The following is a 27,282-nucleotide window of genomic DNA, read 5'->3' as shown; positions in this document are numbered from 1 at the left end:
ACAGTGTTGTCCCAATGCTTATTTTCTGATTTAGAGGGTTATATGTTGGTTATATGAGAGGGCCTTGCTTTTGATAAAATAGACACTCGAGTTTACAGGTGATGATACACCATGTCTGCTGCTTACTTCAAAAGGTTCAGAAAAAGACTATAATAATGGGTATGTATGCATGTATTTTTACACACATATACTCATATGTATGTAATGTATGTATGGAAACAGAGAGAAAGGCAATAGAAGAAATGCAGTAAAATATTAACAATGGTGAAATCTGAGGGAAGGGGATATTGGCGTTCTTTACCCTGTTCTGGTATCTTTCTTTAAGTCAGAGAAAGTCATCTTTTCTGTAAATCATCTTTTCTGCCCGAGGTTAGGAAATAGAACAAAAACCCTGGCTTAAAATGTTTATTTACAAACATTCCTTTACAATACTTTGAGGGGATAGATTAAGAAGGAAGACAATGTTTTTATGCTTATTTGCAGAAGAGCATCTCAATGTTTTTAAATGAAGTTCCCTTCTCTTCATGCATTTTCAATAGGCATTTTACAGTTCAATCAAGAAAGGAATCTTGACTTACTCATCTTTACGGTCCTAGCACTTAACACATTTATAATTTAGTTATTGTTAAAACAGGAACTCCCAATATTGTTCCAATCAGAAAATAGTGACCTGAGTATCAAGAATTCTGCTACATGGAAAGGAAAAAACTGTCTGTGTCAAGTTAAAATATGTCTGACTGGGGACAGGAAAACATCAAGGATTACTTTTCTTAGGAACTTGAAGGAGGAATATTATCTGTTCGATAGTTCTAAAAACAGAGAGTGTGTAACCAGTGGCAAAGGCCTTAACCTCAAGAATGGCAAACTGTTGAGATTTTATGTTAAAAACAAAACAAACAACAAAAACAGAATAACATGTTTAGAATACAAATGAGGTTTTTGGAGAAAATAGTTGACAGTGGAAGATCATCTTTTTAAAAAATGTGAAGAGGGTCTGAAAAATGATTAGACTGAACTATATCAAATTGCTGGTAAAGCATATATTCTAATAGATGAGCAAGATCATTTTTAAATCTGAAGGAATACATTTTCATTGCAGAAACCAAAACTCTCCAGACATTAGATGGTTGTCAAAATTAAACTCAAAAAGCTGAATAGATTTCATATAGCTTAACACCCTATCTTTCCTGGAGAATACACACATTTTTAAATATATTTTATAAGTTGTTGGTCCCATTGCTGAGCTAGAAAAAAAAAGTTACATATGCCTGAAGATCTATATTACAGTTAACCATAATGACTTCAGAACTGTCTTTTCTAAAGTTTCAACAACTATTGAATATTACATTGATAGTATATAATGCATGCACTTTAGAAAATAAATGATATTAATACCTTAGGAAATGAAAATCTATTCAAAGCATTATTAGAGAATTAAAAATTGCTATAACTATATTACAACTTCTTTTTTATGGAGGAATCTTAAGGTTGAATCTTCTCTAGCATATTATATGAGTAAAATAACATTCAGCATTACTTTAAATCAGAATCTGTATGGTTTTTAAACAGAGATAAAATATTTTTTAGGACTGTTGTAAGAACTGAATGAAATTATGTATATAAAGCATTTAGCACGGCGGCTAGTACAAGTGAAGCACTCGTAAATGGCATTTAATGTATTTATTCTTATAGAAAGGATATGAAACCCCCGAATACGATAAAGTGACTTCAAAACCTATTAGAGATGTCCGTAAAGGCAGATGGATAGAATCACAGTTAAACATCTAGACTGGCAAATTCAATGAGGAAAGCAACTGTAATTTATTTATACTTGTAATCCCAGAATCTAACATAGTGCCTGGCATACACAGTAGGCATTCAATAAAAGTTTACCGAAATTAAGTGAGTATGAAAGTATGTTATCTCAAAGCAAAAAAAAAAGGTAGTCTGAGATTGTCTGAAAAATAAACGTAAAGTCCAAAAATTATTATTCCCTAAGCAAGTCACTTTGAGAAAGGAAATAAAATACATCAGCATTTTTAAAACCACACACAGAAACTCTTCTCAGACTGGTCTTTTAAATAATGATTGAGCCACTTTCAAATCTGTTTTGGCAAATGTGTCACATATAAGTCTAATATTACAGAAAAGTATTTTAAAACTTCATCTAAATAAATGTGTTCATCCTCAGAGTAAAATTTCATCTAAATAAATGTTGTGTTCATCTTCAAAGAGGAAGAAAGCACCCAAAGCACTGAGGAATCTTTTCTAACTTCCATTCAAAGAGACTCAGATGAGCTTAATTCAAGTTCTTCCATCTATTTATATATGAAAATTGGCTTGAACTTTCACTTACAAGTACATTGTAAATACACAGATTTCACTTTCACAAGTTCAACTGCACACTCCAGAAAAGAAAGAGGAAAGAAAGAAAATCAGCTCTCTCAAAAGTGGGCAGTGCTATAGGAGTACAAAAGAGTAACTAAAAAAACTTTTGTCTCAGCAGCCACCTGTTAGAACTCATCCTTATGGCATAATCTGCATGGTTTTGGAACATTTTCATATTGAAAATTCAAAATTCCCAGTGCAGTTGGCAAGGGAAAAAGTGTAATATGAAAATACAGTGCTATTTTCCCCACACTACTTCTAAAGACAACAGGGATCAATAGACTTCAACAACAACAACAACAACAACAACAAAAGACTCTACCAAGTTATGGCCAATTACCTCACTCACATTTGGAAACTCATCAATTTTCTGAAAAGCAAAACCACACCTGTAATAATACACTCAACTCTGTACAGCACTTGGCTTCTGAAACAAGCCAATAAAGTATACTTCCAGACAGACAGTTGGAGCTACACCTCCTGAGCCTACTTCAAACTAAAATCTGTGAACAATAAAGTTACAAATCAAGTAACAGCTCCAAATCAAGTGCTAAAAGGTTTTGAAAACAACCATAAAAATCATTAAACACATCTACCTTTCTTAACACAATGACTATGTTTTCAGAAAAAAAATAAACCAAGGCTACCAGTTTACATTACAGAACAGTTTACAGAATAGTAGCAAAGAACTGCAATATGCAGACCAAAATTATTCTTAAATTATTATTTACTTCCTATAGTGCCCTGGAAAGTGTCATCAGCATGAAGGCATATTAAGAGCTATTGTTCAGTCACTGACAGCATTAGAATTATTTTTTAATCTAATTTCTGGAAAGTTCTGTAGTGGCAGTTTAAATAGCAAACTAAATTCAAAAAGAAAAAATGCCTAGCCTGAAATCTGGAAATACACACTGAAGACATTCACAGTTAATTTCTTTTTTTAAACTAAGAAGCAGTAAGGTCATAGGCACAAGTGTGTAACATCTGTAGGTGGCTGATCTAAATCAGTAAAAAACGTCTCTCTGAAATTAATGACAATATCTTACCAAATACAATCTGACATGATCTTTAAAAATCACTTTAGAGTTTTTAAACCACTAACAATTCAAAACCTTCCAATACAAAATTTTCCACATCATACACACACACACACTTCGTAAACTAAGAACTAAATGTAAATCCAAAACACTAAAAATCTAAAGACAGAAAAACAACGGAACTATTAGGCCTTTGTTTTTACATTCATTTCTTAGCTACTAGCAAATCTATTCTGGAATGGGTCTTCATTCCAATACAAGATTATTTAATATGCCAATTCCGTATGAATAGCTTGTGAGACTAATTCTTAAAACCTCTTCAGGAGACGCTTAATTACAGCTCTAGTTCCAATTTCCTGCAACTCAAACAGCAATGTACATTAAAGAGCTTATACACAGTTAAGAAGGAATTGGAATGAAGGTCCAGGGAGCGACCCATTCTTTTGTTTTGGTGGCAGACGCTGCAAAAATAAAGGTCCATCAGAGCTATCTGCACCTATCCCCACCCATTACAACGATGCAGAGCACTTTCATCCATCCGTTCAAGACCCTCTAGCCCACGAGATCCGCCGAACCCGTGGCTTTCCACGTCTCAAAAAATGGGCGGAGGAGGTTGCGAGGTCTGGGATATAGACAGAAAGAGAGGGAGGACACATCTTTGAGGACAGAGGGACAAGGAGATGCATCTGGTTGGGGAGGATGGGACGCGCCACTGAGACCTGCAAATTCGCTGGGAGAAAAGCCCCACAGGACCGACAGAGGGTGTTGCCTGTTCAAGGATAGGGATAGAGAGGGGTACAATTCTCCACAAGAGGAAGGAGACACACTAGTGGGAGACCCGTGAGGGCGTGAACTAGGCAGCGCTGAACTCGGAGCCCAAAAAAGGGTTGAGATAGCCTCATACACACTCGTACGGTGAAGATGAGACTTACGGTTACTTCCCAGGCTGAGGGTAAGGGTCGGGTGGACCCCGCAGCTATGCAGTTCTGCCACCGCCGTGGCCGCCTCTGCCTCTCGCGCTGAGCAGGTGACCTCAGGTACCCTCCCCGCCCCACCCACCCAGGCGGGCGCCCCCTCCTCGCCCGCCCGGGTGCGCCGGCTGGGCAGAGGCTGCTGGGGTTGAGGGTGCGCACTAGAGGCCCACGAGGAACACTGCGTGAGACGGAGGCGCCCGCGACGAGGTTCAGACTGGGCGGGCGCCCCCCATCCCTCTCTGGCCGCCGCGCCGCCTCACTCAAGGGAGGGGAAGAGGGGGCGGTGGCTTTTGCCTCCGCCTCGCGGTCAAGTCCGGCTCATGCTCAAGCCTTGCGCGCGCGCACGCAGCCCGGGCCGTCCTCCTCCCCTCCCCCGCCGCCGGCTCAGCCGCTGGCGTGCTGGCCGGTGCTACCCCTGTCCTCGAGCCGCCGCCACCAACCCCTGACAGCCCAGCCCGCAGCCCCAGCGGGAAGCAGCAGGAACGGCAGCAGCTCGTCCGTCGACCCGGAAGCTCTTCCGCCGCCAACCGCGACGCTGCAAAGGGTGTAAACCCGGAAGTGATTTCCTCGCCCCGGTAGCGGCGGGATGGAAAGCAAAGGCCTTCGAAGACCTGGAGACCCCGAATTTTGGGAGAGGGTGATATCGTGCTGAGGTGCGAGGTGAGGGAAGGACGATAAAGAACTAGTCGGCAAGAGTTTCTCTGAGTCCAGAGACCGGGCTCTTGAGGCGCGTTTTGAGAAGCGCGGCCGAACACGTCTGGCGGCTTCTGGTGGCCACCAAGGGTTTTCCTGTTACAGGAAGTTAGGCCTGGCTGCTGGGAAACAGAAGGGAAGGAGGAATGAGAAAGCGGTGACGGCACCCCGCCCCGCAGGTGACTGTCCCACCCCGTGAGTTGAATGTAGCGGCCCCGAAGGTGCTCCGCCGCCCTCACAGGTGAGACGAGGAGGAGCGAGAACCAGACTCCAGCGAGAGAAAACAGAGGTGGGAGGCTGAAGTATCTCCACATCTAGTTTCTCCAGGCAAGGAATTTATTTCTTACAAGTAGTAACAAAGAAGCCAAAGCAACTCTTGGGGTGGCAGCTCTTTGAGCAAAGAGGCATGCACGTCTTTTCCTGGTAGTGGACGTTGATGGGTGGTGACAGAGGAAAAACTTAGGCAGATTATTTATTTTTGTCATTTCAGGGAAAGCTATTCACAACTTGTCATTCCAGCTCAACTCGCCTCTACACTTCTTTCCATCTTTTGAGGCTTTTGGCTTTCTTTGCTTTTTATTGGTGGTGTTTTTTATCTTCAAAAGAAATCTTTGATGTAGCTGGCCTCGGAATCTCACTCCCATTCCCTTCTCACTCTCTTGGAGAGCTTGTGTGCTTTCAGTTTGTTTGCAAATGCGTCTTTATCTCTGCATCTACAGTCTCTTAACTGCTTTGATGGCCTCATCTTATTTGGGGGAAATGCCAAAAATACAAGTATGTTTTTTTTAACAATATAAAAACAATTCGCTCCATGATCTTTGCCTCTTAACCCCATGCTACTGTATTAGTTGGTTCCCTTAGAATTGGGTTGCAGAACTACAGCAGCAGCTGATACAGAGCATATTCAGATACCCTAAGTATGAAATCATGATCCTCCAGATAACCTTAAATAACCTGGGTGTTCACTGTGGGATTTCATTTGGTTCCCAATGCCAGTTATTACTTAGTTCCTTCTCTATTAGCCGAATTCAGTGTAATTGCCTTCAAAAACAATTTGAAGATTATTAAATATCTTAAATTACAGAACAGAATGTCACTTAACAGAAAGAAAGTCTTTGAAAATTATCAGTGACACTTGTTGACCCTGGTGAGTGATGATTAATAGAATTGGAGGGGACAAGGAGAAAGCAAGCTGACTTAAAAGTAGCACGGATGGCTCTCTCCTATTCTACTTTATTAATATGTCCTCCTCTCTTTGTAGCAAAAGGATGATATTTTTATGGTCAGCAAATCCCTGTAGAGGAATTCTTACTGACATTTAGTCTCCATTTCTTCTTCTTAATGTTATAATGTTTTACAATAGTGAATTGTTCTAGGAGAATGTGGAAGGATCAAGTAACTTAGCTATTTCACCTCAGCTTTTTTTTTCTTCTATAAAATATGGATGATAATATCTACCTTCATTAGGTTTAAGGGGAATAAAATGAATTAATATATATAAAGCACTTAGCATAGTGTATAGCACATAATAAGCGCTGTAGGTGTTAGCTATTCACATTATTTTAAAAACATTAAATGTTATATTCAGAAAACAAAAGCAATAAAAACTTAAGGACAACTTGATAAAATCACTTTGGCTGGAGGGAATAAAATATGCTTTATCAATGATTTTCAACTATGTGGACAGAAAGGTTTTGTGGGTTTGGCTTGGTTTGGTTATTTAAAGTTGACATGGGTTTAAAAGATTGAGAACCATTGCTTAAGGGTGGAAGAAGGTGGGTCATTTTCTGTCTCACGAACATTTTACAGAGACCTAAGATAATGTCCCATTTCTTTGTTTTTATTTATGAAAATACACTTTCTGATCATTGCTGGTAATTTCTATTGGCATGTACTTTGCAAACTGGTAAATCCTCTTGTCAGCTTTGACTTCTGCTTGTTAAATTTACAATACCCATATTCACATACTGAATCTTCTCTTTTTTTCTGGTGTAAAAGGCTTTAGTTTGTTCGTCAGTACTCAATATAGCAAATGATTTTATTGAAGATACAATTTATGTTTTGTTAAACAGGACTGTCTGGTATAGCAAAGAAATGTTAACAAGCCTGCCCCATGGGGACTAAATGACATTTGCACTCCTCCTCTTTCCCAGTCATAGAGATAACCAGAAATGTCCCTACATAGTTTCAAATGATCCCAGGTAGGGTACCCCAATTGAGAACCACTTCTGCATATTTTAAGGCCTCATTGCTTGGAACATTATCATGTATACCTAAGCATTTTTCAGAACAGAATGAGCCATAACAAAATGTCACCTATTTCCTACACTTAGTCATTTGAAACTTTATCTAAAATTCAGTCTAAACATATTGCTAACTTTAGTACTACCTTTCTCTATTATTTTTAGCTTGTTATTCTTTTCTAGTCCCTCTGCATGTGTTTCTGCTTTAGCAGTTTTGCCTTGATATATTAGTAACTTTTATTCTTCTCCTAACTTAAGCCTTTGTTTTCTTCTTTCATGTTACATGGAATATGTATATTTCAAATATTCAAGTAGGAATATTTCTTGAAAATCAATTGTTAGAATCTTTCAGGTATATGTTTACATTAAATGGTATAAAAGCAAAATACCATAATCCTCACGATTATGCCTTTTTCTATTAATCATATTTGTTTATCTTTTAAAAGCTGAGTGTACTGTGGAGTACTAAATATTCCAGAGAAATGATGAGTTAAAATTAATAAAGCATTTTCCCAGATTATTTTTTAAATATAAGTTGATAGCACAGGAATTGATTGCTTTAAATTGTGTTTAGAAAACTAAGGATTACTTGATTTCTCTTTTAGGTGCTTAATAGAAAAAAAGGTTTGTTTAATTGTGCTACATTTGTTATACGGTGTATTCACAATACAGTGTCTTTTTTTTAAACAAGGAAGGTAGTGCTTGAAATACAAATGCTTGTTGGAAATTCCTCAATGGATACTTAAAATTAGTTTGGGGGGAAAAGTGTGTGTGTGTGTGTGTGTGTGTGTGTGTGTGTGTGTGTAAAATATATATTAGGGAGAAAATGTTGGAATTATCTAGGGAATTGATAATGGAAATGGGAAATATTCGTAAGTCAACATCAGAAAGATTTTATCCACTGACCACATGTTTTTGACTCTGTGATAGGTGTCTCCAAGGAAAGTTATAAGGTATACTTTAGCTTATCCAAATGTCAAATATCAAAGTTCTTTCTAAAGATTTTGGAAAGAATGTCAATGGCAGCTGCCTATTTCCCGCTTCCAGACTATTAACAATATGACATTTACTTGTGTTATTTATGGAAAATAAGTGTGTAGTATTCCAAATCACTATTTCAGGTCATTATTTGCTTAGTATTTGGAAGACATTTTATAATCATATCACTTTTTTTTAGGTCCAAAAGGCAGATTCTTATGCTGTTAACATACAAAAGTATGTATCTCCAATAAAGTTTTTTTACCTTTCACAGAAAAGGAAAAAAGGACCAAGAGGAAATCTGAAAATTATAAAGCTAAGGTTTTGAATAGTTCAGGATTAAAATACAGTCATCTCTGGCTTGCCTTTTAGGTAGTACATATATTCCAAGATAGAAAAACAAACATGTTATTTTAAAAATTGTTTTTTGAAGTGATTATGTTGATTATATGTCTTTTAATATTTCAAGGGATTTCTGTGTTTGGTAAAGCAATGGGAAATTCAGAAAACATAGAAGATGCGTATGTTGCTGTTATTCGTCCAAAGAATACTGCCAGTCTCAATTCTCGGGAATACAGAGCTAAGTCATACGAAGTGAGAACAACTTACTAACATTTGATTTGCTACCATTGAATGCCATTTTCATTTACATAAAGTCTTATCATATCTTCTAAATTCTTGTTGACAACCTAGATCTTGAAAAGGTAGAATTGATGCTCCTAGATCTCTGCCCATCACTGTCTTTTTGTCTGTTGCATGCCTTTTGACCATTTTTCTATTGATTGATAGGTATAAATTATTAGATATTAAAAGTAGTCCTTTGAGTCTTCCTTACAACGTATAGATTTAGTTTTAGTACAATTTATGAAATGGCTCTCAAAAATTAAAGAAAATTTGCAGAAGTCCGCTCATTCCAAATTCCAATGTAAATATTGTTCTTGGTTATTTCCCTAAAGAACTCTTTTTAACAGTTCATTTTAAAATATCTTTGTACCTTTAATTAAAGTTTTAAGCAATTAAGTTACTTCTCTGTAGTCCTCAATTTTATTAAATATATTAGTAAACATGATTGAAGCCAAAACCCCCCCAAAAAAACCCTAAAACAGAATTATCTTTTCTATGCAACAGATTCCAAGCATCATAGAATACTTCTAACCTAACTCCAACTAATTTCTCTAACACTTTGCTCAAATTGCTTTTTTAAGGTTAGTTATCTGAAACCTATTAAAGGATATTGCAGAGGCTCTCAGGAGGCTGCTGCTTCAGCAGTGCTCTGGTTTACTAGTTCTCAATCCTGGCTGCACCATTTAATCATAATTAAAACTTCCAGTACTGGGGCCACACTTCCCAGACATTCTGATTTAACAGGTCTAAGATGAAGCTAGACATTGCTGTTGTTCTAAAAGCTTCCCAGGATATTCTAATATGAGGCTGGAGTTAAGAAAGACTTCTGGCTTATTATATTCTAGGGCAAGTAAACTTTATTTTAAACCTTCTTTCTTTAAATTTTTCTCATCTAAGATTTTGTTGCATGAAGTTCCTATCGAAGGACAGAAAAAAAAGAGAAAGAAAGTTTTGTTGGAAACTAAACTTCAAGGCAACAGTGAAGTAACACAAGGCATATTGGATTATGTAGTAGAAACCACCAAACCAATTTCTCCTGCAAACCAGGGTATTAGAGGTAGGAAACCTTTTTTTTTTTTTTTTTAAATAGAGTTTGCTTTAAGTGCTTGTAGAGAAAGATATTTTTAAAAATATATTAAGATCAGTTTCTTTTGGGTTGCGTGGCTACCTCAGTCGTTAGAGTGTGCGACTTTTAATCATGGAGTTGTGAATTCAAGTCCCATGTTGGGTTTAACATTACTTAAGAATAAAATCTTTAAAAAAAAGAAAGGGGGGTTCAACTTCTTTTTATGTTCCCTTCCATTTAAAAAAAAAAAAACCTGAGGGGTGCCTGGGTGGCTAAGTCGGTTAAGTATCCACCTCTTGGTTTTGGCTCAGGTCATGATCTTGGGGTTGTGAGATCCAACTGCCTCCTGCTCCACACTTAGCAAGGAGTCTACTTGAGAGTCTCTGCCTCTCCCTCCCCCCCCACACCCCACTTTCACGGGCATGCACTCTCTCTCTCTCACTCTCAAATAAATAAGTAAAATCTTCAAAAGAAAAAAACTTGAAAAAGACTCAGAAAACTTCTTTTAAGGTGTAGCAAAGCCCTTCAAGAAATAACTTGACTATGGGGGGCCTCGGTGGCTCAGTCAGTTAAGTGTCTGCCTTTGGCTCAGGTCATGATCTGGGGTCCTGGGATCCGGTCCCACATTGGGCTCCCTACTCAGAAGGGAGCCTCCTTGTCCCTCGTCCTCTGCCTGCACCCCCTACCCCAGCTCGTTCTCTCTCTCTCTCAAATAAAATCTTAAAAAAAAAAAAAAGGGGGCGCCTGGGTGGCACAGCGGTTAAGCGTCTTCCTTTGGCTCAGGGCGTGATCCCGGCGTTATGGGATCGAGCCCCACATCAGGCTCCTCTGCTGTGAGCCTGCTTCTTCCTCTCCCACTTCCCCTGCTTGTGTTCTCTCTCTCGCTGGCTGTCTCTATCTCTGTCAAATAAATAAATAAAATCTTAAAAAAAAAAAAAAAAAGAAAGAACTTGACTGTAATGTTTTTTTAAGATGAAAAATAGTTAAAAAAATTGCAGTGTTAATGATTTGTTCAGTAGAGATAGGAAACCAAAGAATGGCTTGAAAACAAAGAGAAAATATAAATCGCTTTTGCTAGAGGTATAGTTCTCTAGTTAAGTATCTTTGAACTACTATTTTTATTTCTCTACTTCAGGACAGGGGAAACTAAAAACCTTGCTCCGTAACTAAGTGAAAGTTAAGATTCATGGATTAAAATCCTATAAGTTGCAAGGTAGCAGAGGTTTCTTCCTGTTTAGTCACAGGAAGAAGACCCTTTTCAAAGAGCCAAACTGAATTACTGAAGCATTAACCTTGAGAGGTTGAGGCCGCATTTAAAATATTAGGTAATATATAGCCTAGGAAACTGTTTAAAAATTAATGATAATTTTCTCAGGCTGTAGCCTCATAAGAAGTGGGTAGCAGTTAAAAGTTAGAGAAATTATAAACTATATCCAAGATTCAGGCATTATTATTAAGAAGCTAAAGCTAATTTCAGTCACATAGCTATTGAAAACAGTTGTTCATAAGGTAAGACATACCTCTCTATGCCTACTTTTTGGGTTTTTAAAGCTTATTGTTTTTTTTTGTTGTTAATCTTTCTACAGATTGTCTAATTCATCTGTTTTAGTAAAAAGTCTTTGTTGCAGAGATAGGGCTGAATCCTGTGATTCGAGTTATTATTTTGGGTATTTGTTACGTAGAGATAGCTAAACTGTTAGCCTCTGATTCATAATTTTTGGAGGTATCATTCACCATTTTTTACCTTTCCAATAGGTAACCCTCCCCAATAGGGCCCGAATGGTTGGAGCTCTAGCATTATAACTCAAGATTAAAATAAGTTACTGCATAAATTTACAGATCTTTGGTATAAATTCCGAGTCCCACAAAGAGAATCTCCTTTTCCTAATTATCAGATTGACTTTTTAATAAAATGATCTATAGCTAAAAAGGGGACTATCTTTATGGGTGATCCAGGCATGTAAATGGCTCTTTTTGGATGCCACAAATTTGTCGGTCTTTTCTACCTCAGTCTGGGCCTTCTCTGATAAATTTTCATCTAGACTTGTTTTACTATTGCTAAATTGTTATAGTAGTCAGCATATATCCTGAGATCAAATTCCTGAGACATATATCCAAATCACATATTTGAGCTAAGACAGACCAGTCATAATTTGCTATGAATTAGCCAAACTCTGTCACTTGGTCCATTCACCCAGAAGGGGGATGGCAGTGGTGTCAGTGTTAATAAAAATGTCCTCTGGCCCAGAGAAAGGGGTAGTACTCTTAGAAGATTTTCTGGCAGCTTTTAATAAAAGAAATTAACCAAACTAATTATATTAATAAGCTATACCAGATCCTGACTATCCTATTTCTTGGGTTTTCCTAAGTATGAAATATTTCATAGAGTAATAGGATTCCTTATATAAGCATCACATGAAAATCACAAATGACTTTATAATAGCAGTGGTTATACCTTACCTTTTTGTGCAGTGGCATTGTATCGTTTGTAAAGCGCCACCACACTTACCTATTAATGAAATTCTGAAATTGGTCCTGTGAGTTGGTATATGGTCATTTTCACATCTGTAAGTGGAAATGCACATATAGGTTGTTATCAGCTAAAATCATATTTCCATTAGTAGAGGAGTTAGGACAAGAACCCTCATTTCCCAGCTTGTAGTCAGTGCTTTTATTTTCCCCCCCACAAAAGATCTCATTACATCTATAATTTACAAAGTAGGCAGTTAAACAGTGGGTCAGAACTGGGTTTAGGGATTCAGCAAGGCAGAAAAGATTAAGTGGGACAAAGCCTCGGGTTAGACAAAAGAAATTGCCTCTGAAATGAGATGTTATTCTGTATCTAACACTTATATTTTCTACAAATGTCCAATTTGTAAAATAATTGTTTGGGGGCTATAATAATAATGGCCTTGATAATCACAAATATTGACTATTATTTTGTACATAAGTGAAGCTGCTTGAACTCTTATATTATCTACCTGTCCATAGAAGGCATCCAGCCAGGCATTCCTACTTGGGTCAGGAACAAGGTTCTATATCTTGGAGTGGGAAGATTGGAAGGGTTGACGAAAATCGTGGCAAAAGTGTCTAGATGAGAGGTTTTCAAGTGCATGACTTGATGGTTTTTATTTATAGCCCCCTTGCGGCCAAATCAGGAAAAACAGACTAAGAGTGGAGGTTACAATTCAGAACAGTAGTTCGTAGCCCAATCAGATTTTAACAAAAACTGAAATTGAAGGGGTACCGAGGTGGCCCAGTTGGTTAAGCATCTGCCTTTGGCTCAGGTCATGGTCCCAAAGTTCTGGGATTGAGCCCCCTGTCAGTCTCCCTGCTCAGTGGGGAGCCAACTTCTCCCTCTCCCTTTGCCCCACCCCCCTGCTTGGATGGGCTTGGATGCTCTCTCTCTCATGCTCTCTCAAATAAATAAAATCTTAAAAAAAAAAAAACTGAAATTGAGGGTAGAAGTTGAATGTTAAATGAAGAGCTACTAAACTTTAAGACTTTGCAACATATGGGGCACCTGGGTGGCTCAGTCGGCTGAGCATCCAGTTCTTGATTTTGGCTTAGGTCATGATCTCAGGGTTGTGGGATCCAGCCCCAAATCAGGCTCCCTGCTCAGCGGGGAGTCTGCTTCTCCCTCTTCCTCTGCCCCTCCCCCCCTTGTGCTCGAGTGCTCTCACTCTCTGTCTCAAATAAATAAATAAAATCTTTGAAAGAAAGAGAGAAAGAAAGAAAAAAGAAAGCAAGCAAGTGAGCAAGCTTCTCTTCTAGTGAGTCAAGACCAGGATCATAAATCTACTGGTTCATTGTCTACAGAATGATTTGCATTAATCTCAGAATGAACAGTTTTTATTAGGGCATATAATAAAATTGGTTGTTTATATATTTTAACTCCTCTTAATGCTGCCTTTTAAAAATTTTTCTAGTTCTCCAAAAAAAAAGGGGGGGGGCAAACCAAAAAACACTCTTAACAATAGAGAACAAACCAATGGTTACAAGGGGAGGTGGGGGGTGGGATGGGCGAAATAGGTGAAGGGGTTAAGAGTGTACTTATCTTGATGAGCACTGAGTAATATATGGAACTGCTGAATTGCTATATTGTACACCTGAAACTAATAACAACATTGTATGTTAACTGCACTGGGATTAAAATAATTTTTTTTCTAATTCTCAAGGTAATTTATAAAATTTAAAAGCTCATTCATTATTTTTATCTTTACTGATTTTTAAAAATGGTTAGGAAAGCGAGTGGTACTAATGAAGAAATTTCCTCTGGATGGGGAGAAGATGGGAAGAGAAGCAGCATTATTTATTGTTCCATCAGTTGTCAAAGGTAAAGAGTCTAAGTTTTATGAATCTTTATCTAATTTAGATGCTAAGTTAAAGTCTACTGAGGAATTTAGTAACTTGCATTCATACTTACTACTATAATACTGTTTTAAAATACTTATTTTTCAGTTAGTAGTTAAGATGAGGAAATTTATTACTTAAAAAAAGGTATTTGATTTCAGTGTAATATTCAGCCTTCTGGACTAAACAGTAATGTTTTTGTTTCTGGTTTTAAAAGTAGAATAAAGAAGTGAGGAGGGAAGCATAGTTGAAATTAAAAATTTTCAGGTTATAATAAGGGATTTTTTGAAGGATATGACTAGAAATAGATATTTCAGTACTTTGGAACATTAACAGACTATGATCAGGACCTATCTGGTATTTGGCACGAGAAAATGTTAATAATAGTTCTAAAATACTCTGCCTAACAGCCTTGGTAATATTTAAAGAATTCAGATCCGATGTCAAAATTTAATTTGAGCCTTTAACATCCTGGAATAATTGAAAAATACTAAATTTCAGTGCAGACCTTGCAGCCTACTAATTTTGTGCCTTTCGGCAAATCACCTGTAAGCCTCAGCTCTATTTGTAAGATAGGTATCTGCTTCTACTAGGTTCATTGTGCTGGAAGAATTCAATGAGGATTTAGATGTGAAAACCACTTTGGAAACTTTAGAGTACTGACTATAAGGCAGTAATAATACTGATGATAAATTAGTGACCCAGTCTGGATATGCCATCAGCATGCTGCTGACACAGTACTTATATGTATTTTATTAGCCAGCTCTAGCATTCCAGATATATATATATTTTTCCCCAGCCATACTTAGGCTAAAAAGTACAATATTTTAAGTGGTGTTGGAAATCTTATTATCAGAGTTTTACAGTATTGTTGAAGAAGAGAAAGAGGAAACAATTTCTGCAATCCTCCAAAATATAGGTCTTCTAATTCCAAATGGATAAGGTCACAGAACTGGTCATCAGTTTAATCAAGGTCTTCTATATCCAAATCTAAGACAATTCAAGTTACACTTAACTACTTTTTAAAATATACTATAGAATTTTAAATGAAAAACATGCAGTTGTAAACCTTTTATATGATGGCATTTTTCATTTTCTTTTTCAGATAATACTAAATATACATATACTCCAGGATGCCCAATTTTTTACTGCTTACAAGATATTATGCGAGTCTGTAGTGAATCCAGCACTCATTTTGCTACACTTACAGCAAGGATGTTAATAGCTTTGGATAAGTAAGAAATGCCACTAAAAATATGTTTTTAATAAATCCAATACAGGTTCATAGTAGAAATTAGCTCTGATAGAACAGAAGAAAATAATAAAATTAATAATATACATATGTAACACACGTTAAGTTTTTGAAGTACAATATAAAAATGAAAAGCCCCAAAGACAAAATTGTCCTGGTTTGCTTGCAACAACTAAACTTTTTTCAAAAATGACAAAGACCGTCCTGGATTAAGAATTAAGATTCCTTGTTACAAAACTAGATTTAGTTTTTTTTGTTGTTGTTGTTTTTTTAATTTTCAAATTGAGCTACCACTGCCTTTATATCCCCTCCTATTCTGCACTAGTTCCCTTATTTCCATCCTTCCTCCACTATTTTAATAGAACTAATTATGTCTTTAAAAATAGTTAATCTTAGGAAACAAACTGAGGGTTGCTGGAGGGGAGGGAGGTGAGGGAGATGGGGCAACTGGGTGATGGACATTGGGGAGAGTATGTATTGTAATGAGCACTGGATATTATATAAGACTGATGAATCACAGACCTGTACCCCAGAAACAAATAATACATCATATGTTAATTTTAAAAAATAGTTAAATAAGTGAATGACTGTGTTGCCTGGGTGGCTCATTTGGTTAAGCGACTGCCTTCAGCTCAGGTCATGAACCTGGAGTCCCAGGATTGAGGCCCCCATTGGCCTCACTGCTCAGCAGGGCCTCTGCTTCTCCCTCTGACCCTACCCCCTCTCATGCTCTCTCTCTCTCTCTCTCAAATAAATAAAATCTTTAAAAAAAATAAGCTAATTACTAAATTTCTCTTTGTTTTCCCTGATTCTGGGTCAAATGGCTCCTCAAGTTGTTCTGATAGATTTAGTATTGAGTTACTCTTAGCAGTGAACAAGCCTGTCATGCCTTTGTCCTTCTGTAACTACAGAGCTAATGTCCTGCCCATCTCAGCGGTTCTGATTTTAAAAGTACTTCATGTTTTTTGAAAGGGTTTTTATTATAATGGTATATGCATTTTTTAAAAATAGTTTGCTGTGTCTATTAACAAAACTTTTATTATTAGTAAATGAAGTACTTAATGAACACTAGTTAAAAATTTAAAAATCTGAATGTAATATTAGAACGTATCACATCTCAGAGTTTGATGGTCTACTTTTTTCGTCTTCGTTTTTGAACAAATACTTCTGTGACTTCTTCTTTCTATTTTGCCAGGTGGTTGGATGAACGTCACGCACAATCTCACTTTATTCCAGCTTTATTCCGACCTTCTCCTCTTGAGCGGATAAAAACTAATGTCATAAACCCTGCATATGCTACTGAATCAGGTCAGACAGAAAACTCACTACATATGGGCTACAGTGCACTAGAAATAAAGAGTAAAATGTTAGCCCTAGAGAAGGCAGATGCTTGTATTTACAACCCTCTGTTTGGATCAGATCTTCAGTATACAAACCGGGTAAGAGTTGAGTGAATTTTGGCTCTGATTTCAAAAGACATTTTACCTGAAATATAATTTTTTTCTAAAGTAAATGTACCTATTACTAATTGTAAATGTTAAGATGACAGCTAGTTAGTTGTATTTAATTAGTTGTATTTAGTTGTATTTATATCTATTGAAGTCAAGTATCTAAAGCTCTTATGGGGATTTTGTTTTTTCTGTTTTCCCTTTTTAGGTAGATAAAGTGGTAATAAATCCATACTTTGGTCTAGGAGCTCCAGACTACTCAAAAATCCAAATTCCCAAACAGGAAAAATGGCAGAGAAGCATGAGCAGTGTCACAGAAGACAAGTACTGTTTTGGCTTTACTCCACATTGCTTTTTTAAAACTTACATTATAATGTTAAAATATTGTTTAAAATGATATATGTAATTAGTATGCAGTGTAACCACTGCATAAAAGATTTAGTTTGCAGCTGCTAAGTGACATATGGCTTTCATAGATATGTTTGTTTTGAAACAATCTGAATTTCAACAGTGCTTTAAAAAAAAATTTATCTGTTTTTAATGATCAGGGAACGACAGTGGGTAGATGACTTTCCTCTCCATCGAAGTGCCTGTGAAGGAGATTCAGAATTACTAAACCGCCTTCTCAATGAAAGATTTTCAGTCAACCAATTAGATAGTGACCACTGGGCACCCATTCATTATGCATGCTGGTAAATGGATTACTTTTTTTTTCTTATAAGGAATGAATCTTTAGTTATAAATGTTAGTGCTTCTTTTCAGAACTGTTGTCATTCCAGCCACTTTTTCTCTACCATATTTTGCTTTACGGGCTTCCTATTTAGATCTTTGATTACTGTTTATATGTACCACTGTTCAGAATTACAAGGTCTGCCCCATGGGAAAAGTATCATTGGTGTTTTAGGCATTACCAAGTCATCCTGTATAATAGCTGATGACTAGCAAGTGTCATTATACATCCCTAGGTCCCTTATTCACCCTTGTAATTTCTATTGTTTTGTATTGGAGTTACATTAAGTCTGTTTACCCTTACTATAAAATTTACATGAGGTAACTACTTATGATTTGACATCGATCATGTTAGAAAAGTATCCATTAAGTTCTGTGGGAAGCTGTGGCATCAAGAAACTCCCCAAAGCCTTCATTAGAATGAATGTCATTCTTTATTATTTTTTTTCTTTTTTAAGAGGAGAGGGATTAGCTCACAAGACTGGGGTTAGCTGTTTCCACTAGTTGCCCATCGTAGCTCTTGCTCTCCTACTCTTCCTACGTAATAGTAACTCTTCCCCTCAGCTGAGCTGAGTTCTTGCATTTGTGTTCGTAGCGGTAGTTAACTGTCAGCTATAGTTTATCCTCTAGAAGGGATGTAATGAAGTTATTTACCATTATTTCTTATGAGAAAGTTGCTTTTGACTTATTGTTTAAACTGATCGTCCTTGGCTAGCTTAAGAAGTGCCTGCATTATTCACTGCTTGTTAAATGTCCACTAATTCTTAGCTGAGCAACATTTAGCAAGATACTTCACATCTCTGTATCTCAGTTTATTTACCCATATGTAAAGGCGTCAATTAGATCATTGCTAGAGTTCTTTCCAGCTCAAAATTCTTTTAATTTCACTGATTCCAAAATTTGTGATCCTGTAGCTAAATATAGTTGCTTTTACTATCCATCTTTTCTCCCTTAAAAATATGCTGTTTCCCTAAAAATATGCTCCTTTATTCAAGAAATATATGCTCTTGTATTCAAGAAATATGCTTTTAATTTTTTCCTGTTTCCTTAAAAATAGGCTCCTTTATTCTGTAAGTGTGTTCTTAATTGTTTTCCCGTTACATGGAATTTTCTACTCATATTTGGAGTTACCCTAAATCTTTTTAAACTGAACTTGTAGTTGTTTCTTCAGATTACTAGTAAATAATGGTAGCAGCAGCAGTACTGAAAGAAATCACATACCTTACCTGGAGCTAAACAAAAAGTACATTCTGGAATTGGGAAGACAGAAGCAGAGAATTTTAGTTTAGGAATCTCAAATTTATATTTGGTTAATATTGTCCTTTTTTTGTGGCATGGGTTATTTTCTTTTCTAATAAAAGAATGGTAACATTTTTTAAGAATGGTAGTATTTTTAAGTACATAGTATGTAAAAACAGAAGTATGGTATTTAATGTTCTTTGAAATGTCCTTAGGTTTCAGTCCTAATAACTCTCATTTCCTAAAAGTATGACCTTTGGCAAGTTATTTAATGTCTCTAAGGACCTCTGTCTTCATCTATGAGATGGACTTAATAATAGTACTTTTCTTAAGATTAAAGGAGAAAAGGCAAATAAATGCTTTGAGGATACCTAGCACATAATAAGCACTCAATAAATGTTGACTGTTATTATTAAAGTATTGTAAAAATTTAAAGATTTTTATGTCTAAATCTGAAATTCATAATCCATAGTATTTTTAATTAGAAAATCTTACTACTACAGTATACCAAGGAAAAGTGTTTTACCCTTTGACAAAATTAATTCTGTCAGTTGGAAATAACTAAGTTTAATGTACCAGGAGTAATATGGATCACCTTGCAATACTTTTAATGAGATGGATCATTTGATTAATGTGAATTTGAATGAAGACCAATATAACCATTTAGTAAGAACTTAACTTACTTTATCTTGGAAATGTACCTTTATTCACTAATTGGTATAAGGATCAAGGAGGGGAATAGTAGGCCATCTCATTAAGAGACTGAGATTTGGAGACTATCTTAATAAGCTTAGACAAGATGTTTTACCTCTCTTGGTCTGTTTTCTCATCTTTAAAGTGAGGATTTTCACACTGAGATACCACCTTGCGCCAGTTAGAATGGCAAAAATAGACAAGGCAAGAGACAACAATTGTTGGAGAGGATGTGGAGAAAGGGGATCCCTCCTACATTGTTGGTGGGAATGCAAGTTGGTACAGCCACTCTGGAAAACAGTGTGGAGGTCCCTTAAAAAGTTAAAACTTGAGCTCCCCTATGATCCAGCCATTGCACTACTGGGTATTTACCCCAAAGATACAGACGTAGTGAAGAGAAGGGCCATATGCATCCCAATGTTCATAGCAGCAATGTCCACAATAGCTAAATCGTGGAAGGAGCCGAGATGCCCTTCAACAGATGACTGGATTAAGAAGTGTGGTCCATATATACAATGGAATATTACTCAGCTATCAGAAAAAATGAGTTCTCAACATTTGCTACAACATGGACGGCACTGGAGGAGATAATGCTAAGTGAAATAAGTCAAGCAGAGAAAGACAACTATCATATGATTTCTCTCATCTATGGAACATAAGAACTAGGATGATCGGTAGGGGAAGAAAGGGATAAAGAAAGGGGGGTAGGGGCGCCTGGGTAGCGCAGTCGTTAAAGCGTCTGCCTTCGGCTCAGGGCGTGATCCCGGCGTGCTGGGATCGAGTCCCACATCAGGCTCCTCCGCTGTGAGCCTGCTTCTTCCTCTCCCACTCCCCCTGCTGTGTTCCCTCTCTCGCTGGCTGTCTCTCTGTCACGTAAAATAAATAAAATCTTAAAAAAAAAAAAAAAAGAAAGGGGGTAATCAGAAGAGGGAATGAAACATGAGAGACTATGGACTCTGAGAAACAAACTGAGGGCCTCAGAGGGGAGGGGGGTGGGGGAATGGGATAGGCTGGTGATGGGTAGTAAGGAGGGCACGTATTGCATGGTGCACTGGGTGTTATACACAACTAATGAATCATCGAGCCTTACATCGGAAACCAGGGATGTACTGTATGGTGACTAACATAATATAATAAAAAATCATTAAAAAAAATAATAAAAAAAAAATAAAGTGAGGGTTTTATTAGATTGGTGGTTCTCCCACTTTTTGTTGTCAGGACTGCCTTTCACTCTTAAAAGTTACAGGATCCCAAAGAATTTTGTTTATGTAAATTATATCTAATGTCATTTAACATGTTAGAAATTATGCCCAAAAAACATTTTAAATATTAATTCATTAAAAAATAACAATAAACATAGTAACATAAATAACAATTCTATGAAAAATACCATATTTTCTGAAATAAAAAAAATTAACAAGAATAGTATTGTTTTACATTCTTGCAAATCTCTGTTCTCTAGCTTTAGAAGATAGCTGGATTCTCACATCTGATTCTGCCTTTAATTTGTTGCAATATTATACGGCACATGGCTTCTAGAAAACCCCACTGTACACTTAGAATCAAAAAAGAGTTTAAAGGATAAATAACATCTTAATATTATTATGAAAATATGTTTGATCTAGAGGATACCCTGAAAAGACTTCAGGGATTCTTAGGGCTTCCCAGATCACTCTTTGAGGACCAACCACTCCTAACATTACTGCAAGCTTTTAAAATTCTCATATTGGTGGCCACATACCTGAAAACTATCCTTTACTAGAATCACCATTTTCCAAAACTATATAAGTTGGCTTTCTCCCCATATGGGCAACTTACCAGCCACTCAGTAAATATTTCACTGACATCACATATTCTGTGACCTTTCTCAAATCAGTGTCTTGTGTCTCTGATCCTATTTTTAGGCTTCACGTTATTGTTAGAGAGTGTTTTAGAACTATGATGATTTGAATCCCTTCAAATTATCCCATCTTCACTGTAGCTTAGCCATCTTTCCTCTTTGTTTCATTCATCATGTCAGCCTTTTAGTCCTCCCCTGTGAGCTATTCTGAACCTTTCTACTCTTAAGCACTTAAACTCCCACTACTTCCTTTCTCTACTCTCATCGGATAGTTTTACCTCCTATTTTCAAAGAAAATTGAAGCCATCGGAAATGTCCTTCTCTGTCGTTTTGTTCTCATCTCTCTCTTGTATCATGGGGTATGCAAGTAAAAATCCTTGTTTACCATAAATTCACTCTCTCCTTCTCTGCACTTTCTTTTCTCTTGCCTTCAAGCATACATGGTTCTCTTCCTCTTGAAAAGAACATAAATTTGACCCTTCTGCTTCTTCTGGCCACTGTCCTGTTTCTTTCCTTCCTTTCACAGCCAGACTTCAAAGGTGAGCGGGCTATACTCACTACTGTCTCTTTTTCACTCTTCATGAACCTTCTTGAACTTTCCTGAGTTTTTAATCTCTTTCCCCGCTCTACGGCATTAATACTGTTGACCACCCCTTCATTCTAAGAACAAATTGGAGTTGAAGGGGCATAATGGAGCTGTAATAAAGGTCAGTATGAATGCAAGATATTACTGTTACATTATCATTATTATTGAAATACTGGCTTCCATTCTGTGACCTAAGCATGTGTTATGGTATGGAAACTGCTATACTAAGATTGAGAAACCTGGATTCTAACATTGGCTAGTAACTAGTAACCATGGGACCTTTGGCAAGTTACTTACCTGGTTCAAGCTTCATTTTTCTTAACTGTGTCATAAAAATACTTCTGCATGCCTTATAGGTTGTTCTGAAGATTATATTAAGTAATTATATAAGAAAGTACCTTGAGGGGCGCCTGGGTGGCACAGCGGTTAAGTGTCTGCCTTTGGCTCAGGGCGTGATCCCGGCGTTCTGGGATCGAGCCCCATGTCAGGCTCCTCCGCTGGGAGCCTGCTTCTTCCTCTCCCACTCCCCCTGCTTGTGTTCCCTCTCTCGCTGGCTGTCTCTCTCTGTCAAATAAATAAATAAAATCTTAAAAAAAGTACCTTGAAAACTTCAAAGCATCACACAAAATGTACATTTATATTATTTTTATTATTTGAATTGCTGAGAAGTATCTTTACCTGTCCTGATTGTTTTTCAAGATGTATTTCATTGTTCTAAGATACTCATTTTTCATTTTTCATATTCTCCCAGCCTTTTTTTCTTTTTTTTTAAGATTTTATTTATTTATTCGTCAGAGAGAGATTGAGCAAGCCAGTGAGCAGGGGGAGTGGCAGGCAGGGGGAACGGCAGGCAGAGGGAGAAACAGGCTCCTGGCTGAGCAGGGAGCCTGATTCGGGACTCCATCCCAGGACGCTGGGATCATGACCTGAGCGAAGGCAGACGCTTAACAGATTGACCCACCCAGGTGCCCTAAATTCTCCCAGCCTTAACAGTAATTCTTTTCAGTTAGATGAATTTGCATATTCTCAGGTAGATACTCCAAGCCTTTGCCTTCCTCCCAGTACTAAGCCTGCATTTTCAAATGAACAGTTTAATCACTCTCTTTTTGTCTATAAGGCAGTTTAGAGAATGCAGAGACAGCGTACTACTTACCCTCAAGGAATTTCCAGGCTATTAGAGAAGATATGCATTGGAGAAGAAATACAAATAGGGGTGAAAGTAGATAAGTCCCATAAAAGAAGCAAGATAATGCTACATGTAGTGGAACTATAGAAGAGGTAGATTTTAAACTGTTTCAGAGAAATAACAGAATTTAATCTAAACAAATGAGGTAGGGAGAACAGGACATCTCAGGAATAGCAAAGAATGTGAGCAAAAAATCAAATGATGAGGAAAGGGTAGCATACAAGTGGCAGGTTCACGGTATAAGAAGGGTATGTAGAGGGGAAGAAAGGAAAGTCGATGGCAAATCAGATCACTTCTAAAGATGTGTTATTTTCCCCTCAAATGTACCATATCTGAAAGCAAATTTCCTTTCCCCTTTCTCCCATCCCACCCATTTATTCACAAACAATGAACTGCTTTTCCACCATTGCTTCAGATTGCAGCCTTACTTAAGTCTTTGGCTCTGATGAAATGGTGGACTCAACTATGTCTGACGCATGCTTTGTACTCTTTGGGGTCCTTGCTTTGCTTACTCCTTTCCCCCCTACCTAAAATATTTTCACCTTTCTTCAACATCTCTTTGGTTCCTTCCTACTTAAAGTCTACTTCAGATTGTTCTATCAAAACATTTTAGGGAGTCTTAGACTAAAGTCCTATCTTTTCTGACATTTTTTAAAGCATTAATTATATACTGTTTTGACTTGACAAATACGTAGCGCCTATTATGTTGATTGTTACCCTAAACTGTTACTTAAATTTTACAGCATAATGTAACTTATCCCATGTTTTTGTTTTACCTCTCTTATTACATTGTAAGCCTTTATTAGAGCAGAGACCATGTATCTTATACATCTTTGTGTCTCCCACACTGCCCGACACAGCAGCTACATATCCTATTCTGTCTTTGGGCCTGTTTGTAGATCATAGGCCCAAGTGAAAGCATTATGAAGTTTCTGATTCTGAACCTATTTTTGACGAAAAATTGTATCTCCCTAACTTATAATTTTTGTACTTTGCGTGGGGTAGTTCTTTGTCATCTGATCTATCTTGTATTTAAGGTTATATTTCCTCCCACTTGATCAGAAACAGAAACAGTTGAATTAAACCGGAAGAATTCATAAGAAATCCCTAGGCACTGAAAATATTTATGTCAATGCCTTACCAAAAAAAAAAAAAATCTTAGATTTCTTTGAGATATCATCTAAAATTTGAATTTTTAAAACATGTCATATGACTTTTTTGGGTAAGTTTCATCTTTTTTTACAGGTATGGAAAAGTTGAGGCCACTCGCATTTTGTTAGAAAAAGGGAAGTGCAATCCAAATCTTTTAAATGGACAGCTTAGTTCTCCTCTTCATTTTGCTGCTGGAGGAGGACATGCTGAAATAGTACAGATTCTCCTAAACCATCCAGAAGTTGACAGAGTAAGTTATTTTCCAGGGTTATTTTTTTTTAATGTTCAAGCAATGAATAACAAGTAATGACATTAAAATGTTCAGTTGTATACTTGAGAAGCCAACTAAAAAATAAATTTTACTGTCTATATAGTATAAGTAATATTTATGTATAAACTTTGCTTTTATACTTGTTTTTATTGTGATAAAATATACCTCACATAAAATTTACCATTTTAACCATTTTTAGGTGTACAGTTCAGTGGCATTAACTACATTCACATTGTTGTGTGATCATCACCATCATCCATCTCCTGCATATACATAAAATTTAACCTCTTTTTGTGTTATATTGTATTTCCTCAAAAAATATCTTTAAGAAGGAAGAAGATTTTCTACCCATTTTTCTAGAATTTGTATTAATAAGTATTTTGAAAGGGGAAATAATCACTTTAAATAAAACCTTTGTTGGATCTTATAATCAGAACTTTTAAAAAACAATAATCACATTGACTAGTGCTTTGAGTCTTTCATCTTTATGAATTCATGTTTAAGTATAGTATATGCTAAGTATGGTTAATATTTAATACTTGACAAAAGTCTATTTTTTATGAAATTTTGATTGAATGACATTTTCATTTACAATGCCATATATTTGTAATACTTATGTTCTTCATTTTTTTTCCCAAAATTTCTAGCACATAACAGACCAACAGGGAAGATCCCCTTTAAATATTTGTGAAGAAAACAAACAAAATAACTGGGAAGAAGCTGCAAAGCTATTGAAGGAAGCCATTAACAAACCAGTAAGAATTACCTTCAGAAATAGAGCTAAGCCAACTATTTAAATTGATAAGTAATTTGAGTATTTGTAGCAAGAGGAATGGATGGATGGTTTCTTTCTTGCTTTAGAAAACATCATGATTAGATCTCTTAAGTATTAAATTTGTTACCATCCCTAACATTCAGACATTTATTCTTACATACCAAAATAAAAACTGCATAAGTAAATAAATCTTTAAAACACTTAATATTAACCTAATTTCTAGCTCGATAATGTCTGAAATAATTAGCAGTAACATTAAGATTAAAAAACTCAGTTCACCTAAAAGTTATAATGACAATAAAACTGTCATCAATTTAAAAACTGTGTGAACACTTGCAAACCAGATAAAAGGATTTATACCAGACAGAAAAAGTATTAAAGCTTGATATCAACAGATATAATCTCTGAGCCTTTCCAGACATTTCCATCAATTAGGCAGTAAGTATTTATGGAGTATTTCTGTGAATTTAACACCTTGAAATGCTGAAAGTGACAAGTGATAAAGAATAAATAAATGATCTCTGCCTTTATTTTATTTTTTTATTTTTAAAGATTTTATTTATTTGACAGAGAGAGAGACAGCCAGCAAGAGAGGGAACACAAACAGGGGGAGTGGGAGAGGAAGAAGCAGGCTCCCAGCGGAGGAGCCTGATGTGGGGCTCGATCCCAGGACTCTGGGATCACGTCCTGAGCCCAAGGCAGACGCTTAATGACTGAGCCACTCAGGCACCCCTGATCTCTGCCTTTAAGGAATATTAACATACACACTCACCACACACTCAACAGATTTTGTCAAAATACTATTCCATGAGCACAAGACAAAGTCAAGGAAATAGATAAACAGTATAGGCACCCTTATATTATACTTCATTACAATTTATTTTCTAATTGTATAGAACTCATTATTATTATTCCTGGCATAATTTTTATATTCTAAATGAACAAGATAAGAGGAATTAGTACTTTCATCCAAAATGAACTCACCTGGAAGTTGTTTGGGCAATAAAATGTATTGAGAGTACACTGAAAAACCACAATGAGATATTACCTCACACCAGACAGAATGGCTAGTTTCAAAAAGGTAAGAAATAACAAGTGCTGGAGAAAGTGGAACCCTTGTGCACTACTGGTGGGAATGTAACCACTGTGGAAAACAGTATGGAGGTGCCCCAAAAATTAAAAATAGAGATACTGTATGATCTGGTAATTCCACTACTGGGTATTTACACAAAGAAAATGAAAATACTAATTTGAAAAGATACATGCAGTTGCTTCTCAGCATTTTGGCTAAGATCAAGTGTGAAAAGATACATGCATTTCTATGTTTATTGCAACATTATTTATAGTAGCCAAGATAAGGAAGCAACCGAAGTGTACATCAATAGATGAATGAATAAAGAGATGTTTTATACACACACACACACACACACACTCACACACACAATGGAGTATTAACTCAGCCATAAAAAAGAATGAAATCTTGTCATTTGCAATGACATGGATGGACCTAGAGGGTATTTATTATGCTAAGCAAAATAGGTCAGACAGAAAGACAAATGCCATATGATTTCACTTTTATGTGGAATCTAAAAAACCAAACACACAAAAAACAGACTCCTAAATACAGAGAACAAAGTGACGATTGCTAGAGGGGAGGTGGGTGAGGGATGGGCAAAATAGGTGACAGGGATTTTTTTAAAAATGTATTGAGAATATTATTACTCTCTGAGATGTTCTGAACAGGAGGAAAGAAAC

The 27,282-nt window shown here is 36.5% G+C and overlaps 2 protein-coding genes across 14 annotated transcripts in view; one reads left to right on the top strand and one right to left on the bottom strand.

Annotated features, from left to right (window-relative positions):
- ANKIB1 (ankyrin repeat and IBR domain containing 1) overlaps positions 1-27,282 on the bottom strand; it is a 248,689-nt gene that overhangs the window by 140,371 nt on the left and 81,036 nt on the right. For 5 of the 8 annotated variants that reach the window (XM_057304106.1, XM_026505429.4, XM_048212863.2 and 2 more), the window contains exon 1: positions 4,358-4,892. The gene's annotated coding sequence lies outside the window, so the exon portion shown is untranslated. Of the gene's footprint in view, positions 1-4,357; positions 4,894-12,512; positions 12,569-22,541; positions 22,708-27,282 lie in introns of those variants that run through there. The other 3 variants (XM_057304104.1, XM_048212861.2, XM_057304103.1) reach the window with 3 other exon arrangements.
- The window catches only part of KRIT1 (KRIT1 ankyrin repeat containing), a 38,823-nt gene continuing 16,464 nt past the window's right edge, over positions 4,924-27,282 (top strand). Inside the window, exons 1-10 of one of the 6 annotated variants that reach the window (XM_026505470.4) lie at positions 4,924-5,419; positions 8,783-8,907; positions 9,835-9,994; positions 14,247-14,339; positions 15,462-15,591; positions 16,804-17,047; positions 17,265-17,380; positions 17,605-17,748; positions 24,575-24,731; positions 25,400-25,507. In XM_026505470.4, coding sequence (XP_026361255.1) covers positions 8,806-8,907; positions 9,835-9,994; positions 14,247-14,339; positions 15,462-15,591; positions 16,804-17,047; positions 17,265-17,380; positions 17,605-17,748; positions 24,575-24,731; positions 25,400-25,507 — 1,254 coding nt within the window. In that variant the 5' untranslated portion in view covers positions 4,924-5,419; positions 8,783-8,805. Of the gene's footprint in view, positions 5,420-8,782; positions 8,908-9,834; positions 9,995-14,246; positions 14,340-15,461; positions 15,592-16,803; positions 17,048-17,264; positions 17,381-17,604; positions 17,749-24,574; positions 24,732-25,399; positions 25,508-27,282 lie in introns of those variants that run through there. The other 5 variants (XM_044386473.3, XM_044386474.3, XM_044386466.3 and 2 more) reach the window with 5 other exon arrangements.

This window comes from Ursus arctos, unplaced genomic scaffold (assembly GCF_023065955.2).
Source record: "Ursus arctos isolate Adak ecotype North America unplaced genomic scaffold, UrsArc2.0 scaffold_3, whole genome shotgun sequence".
Classification (NCBI taxonomy): Eukaryota; Metazoa; Chordata; class Mammalia; order Carnivora; family Ursidae; genus Ursus; species Ursus arctos.
Note: the sequence above shows the minus strand (reverse complement) of the source record. Positions and strands in the feature narration are given on the sequence as shown.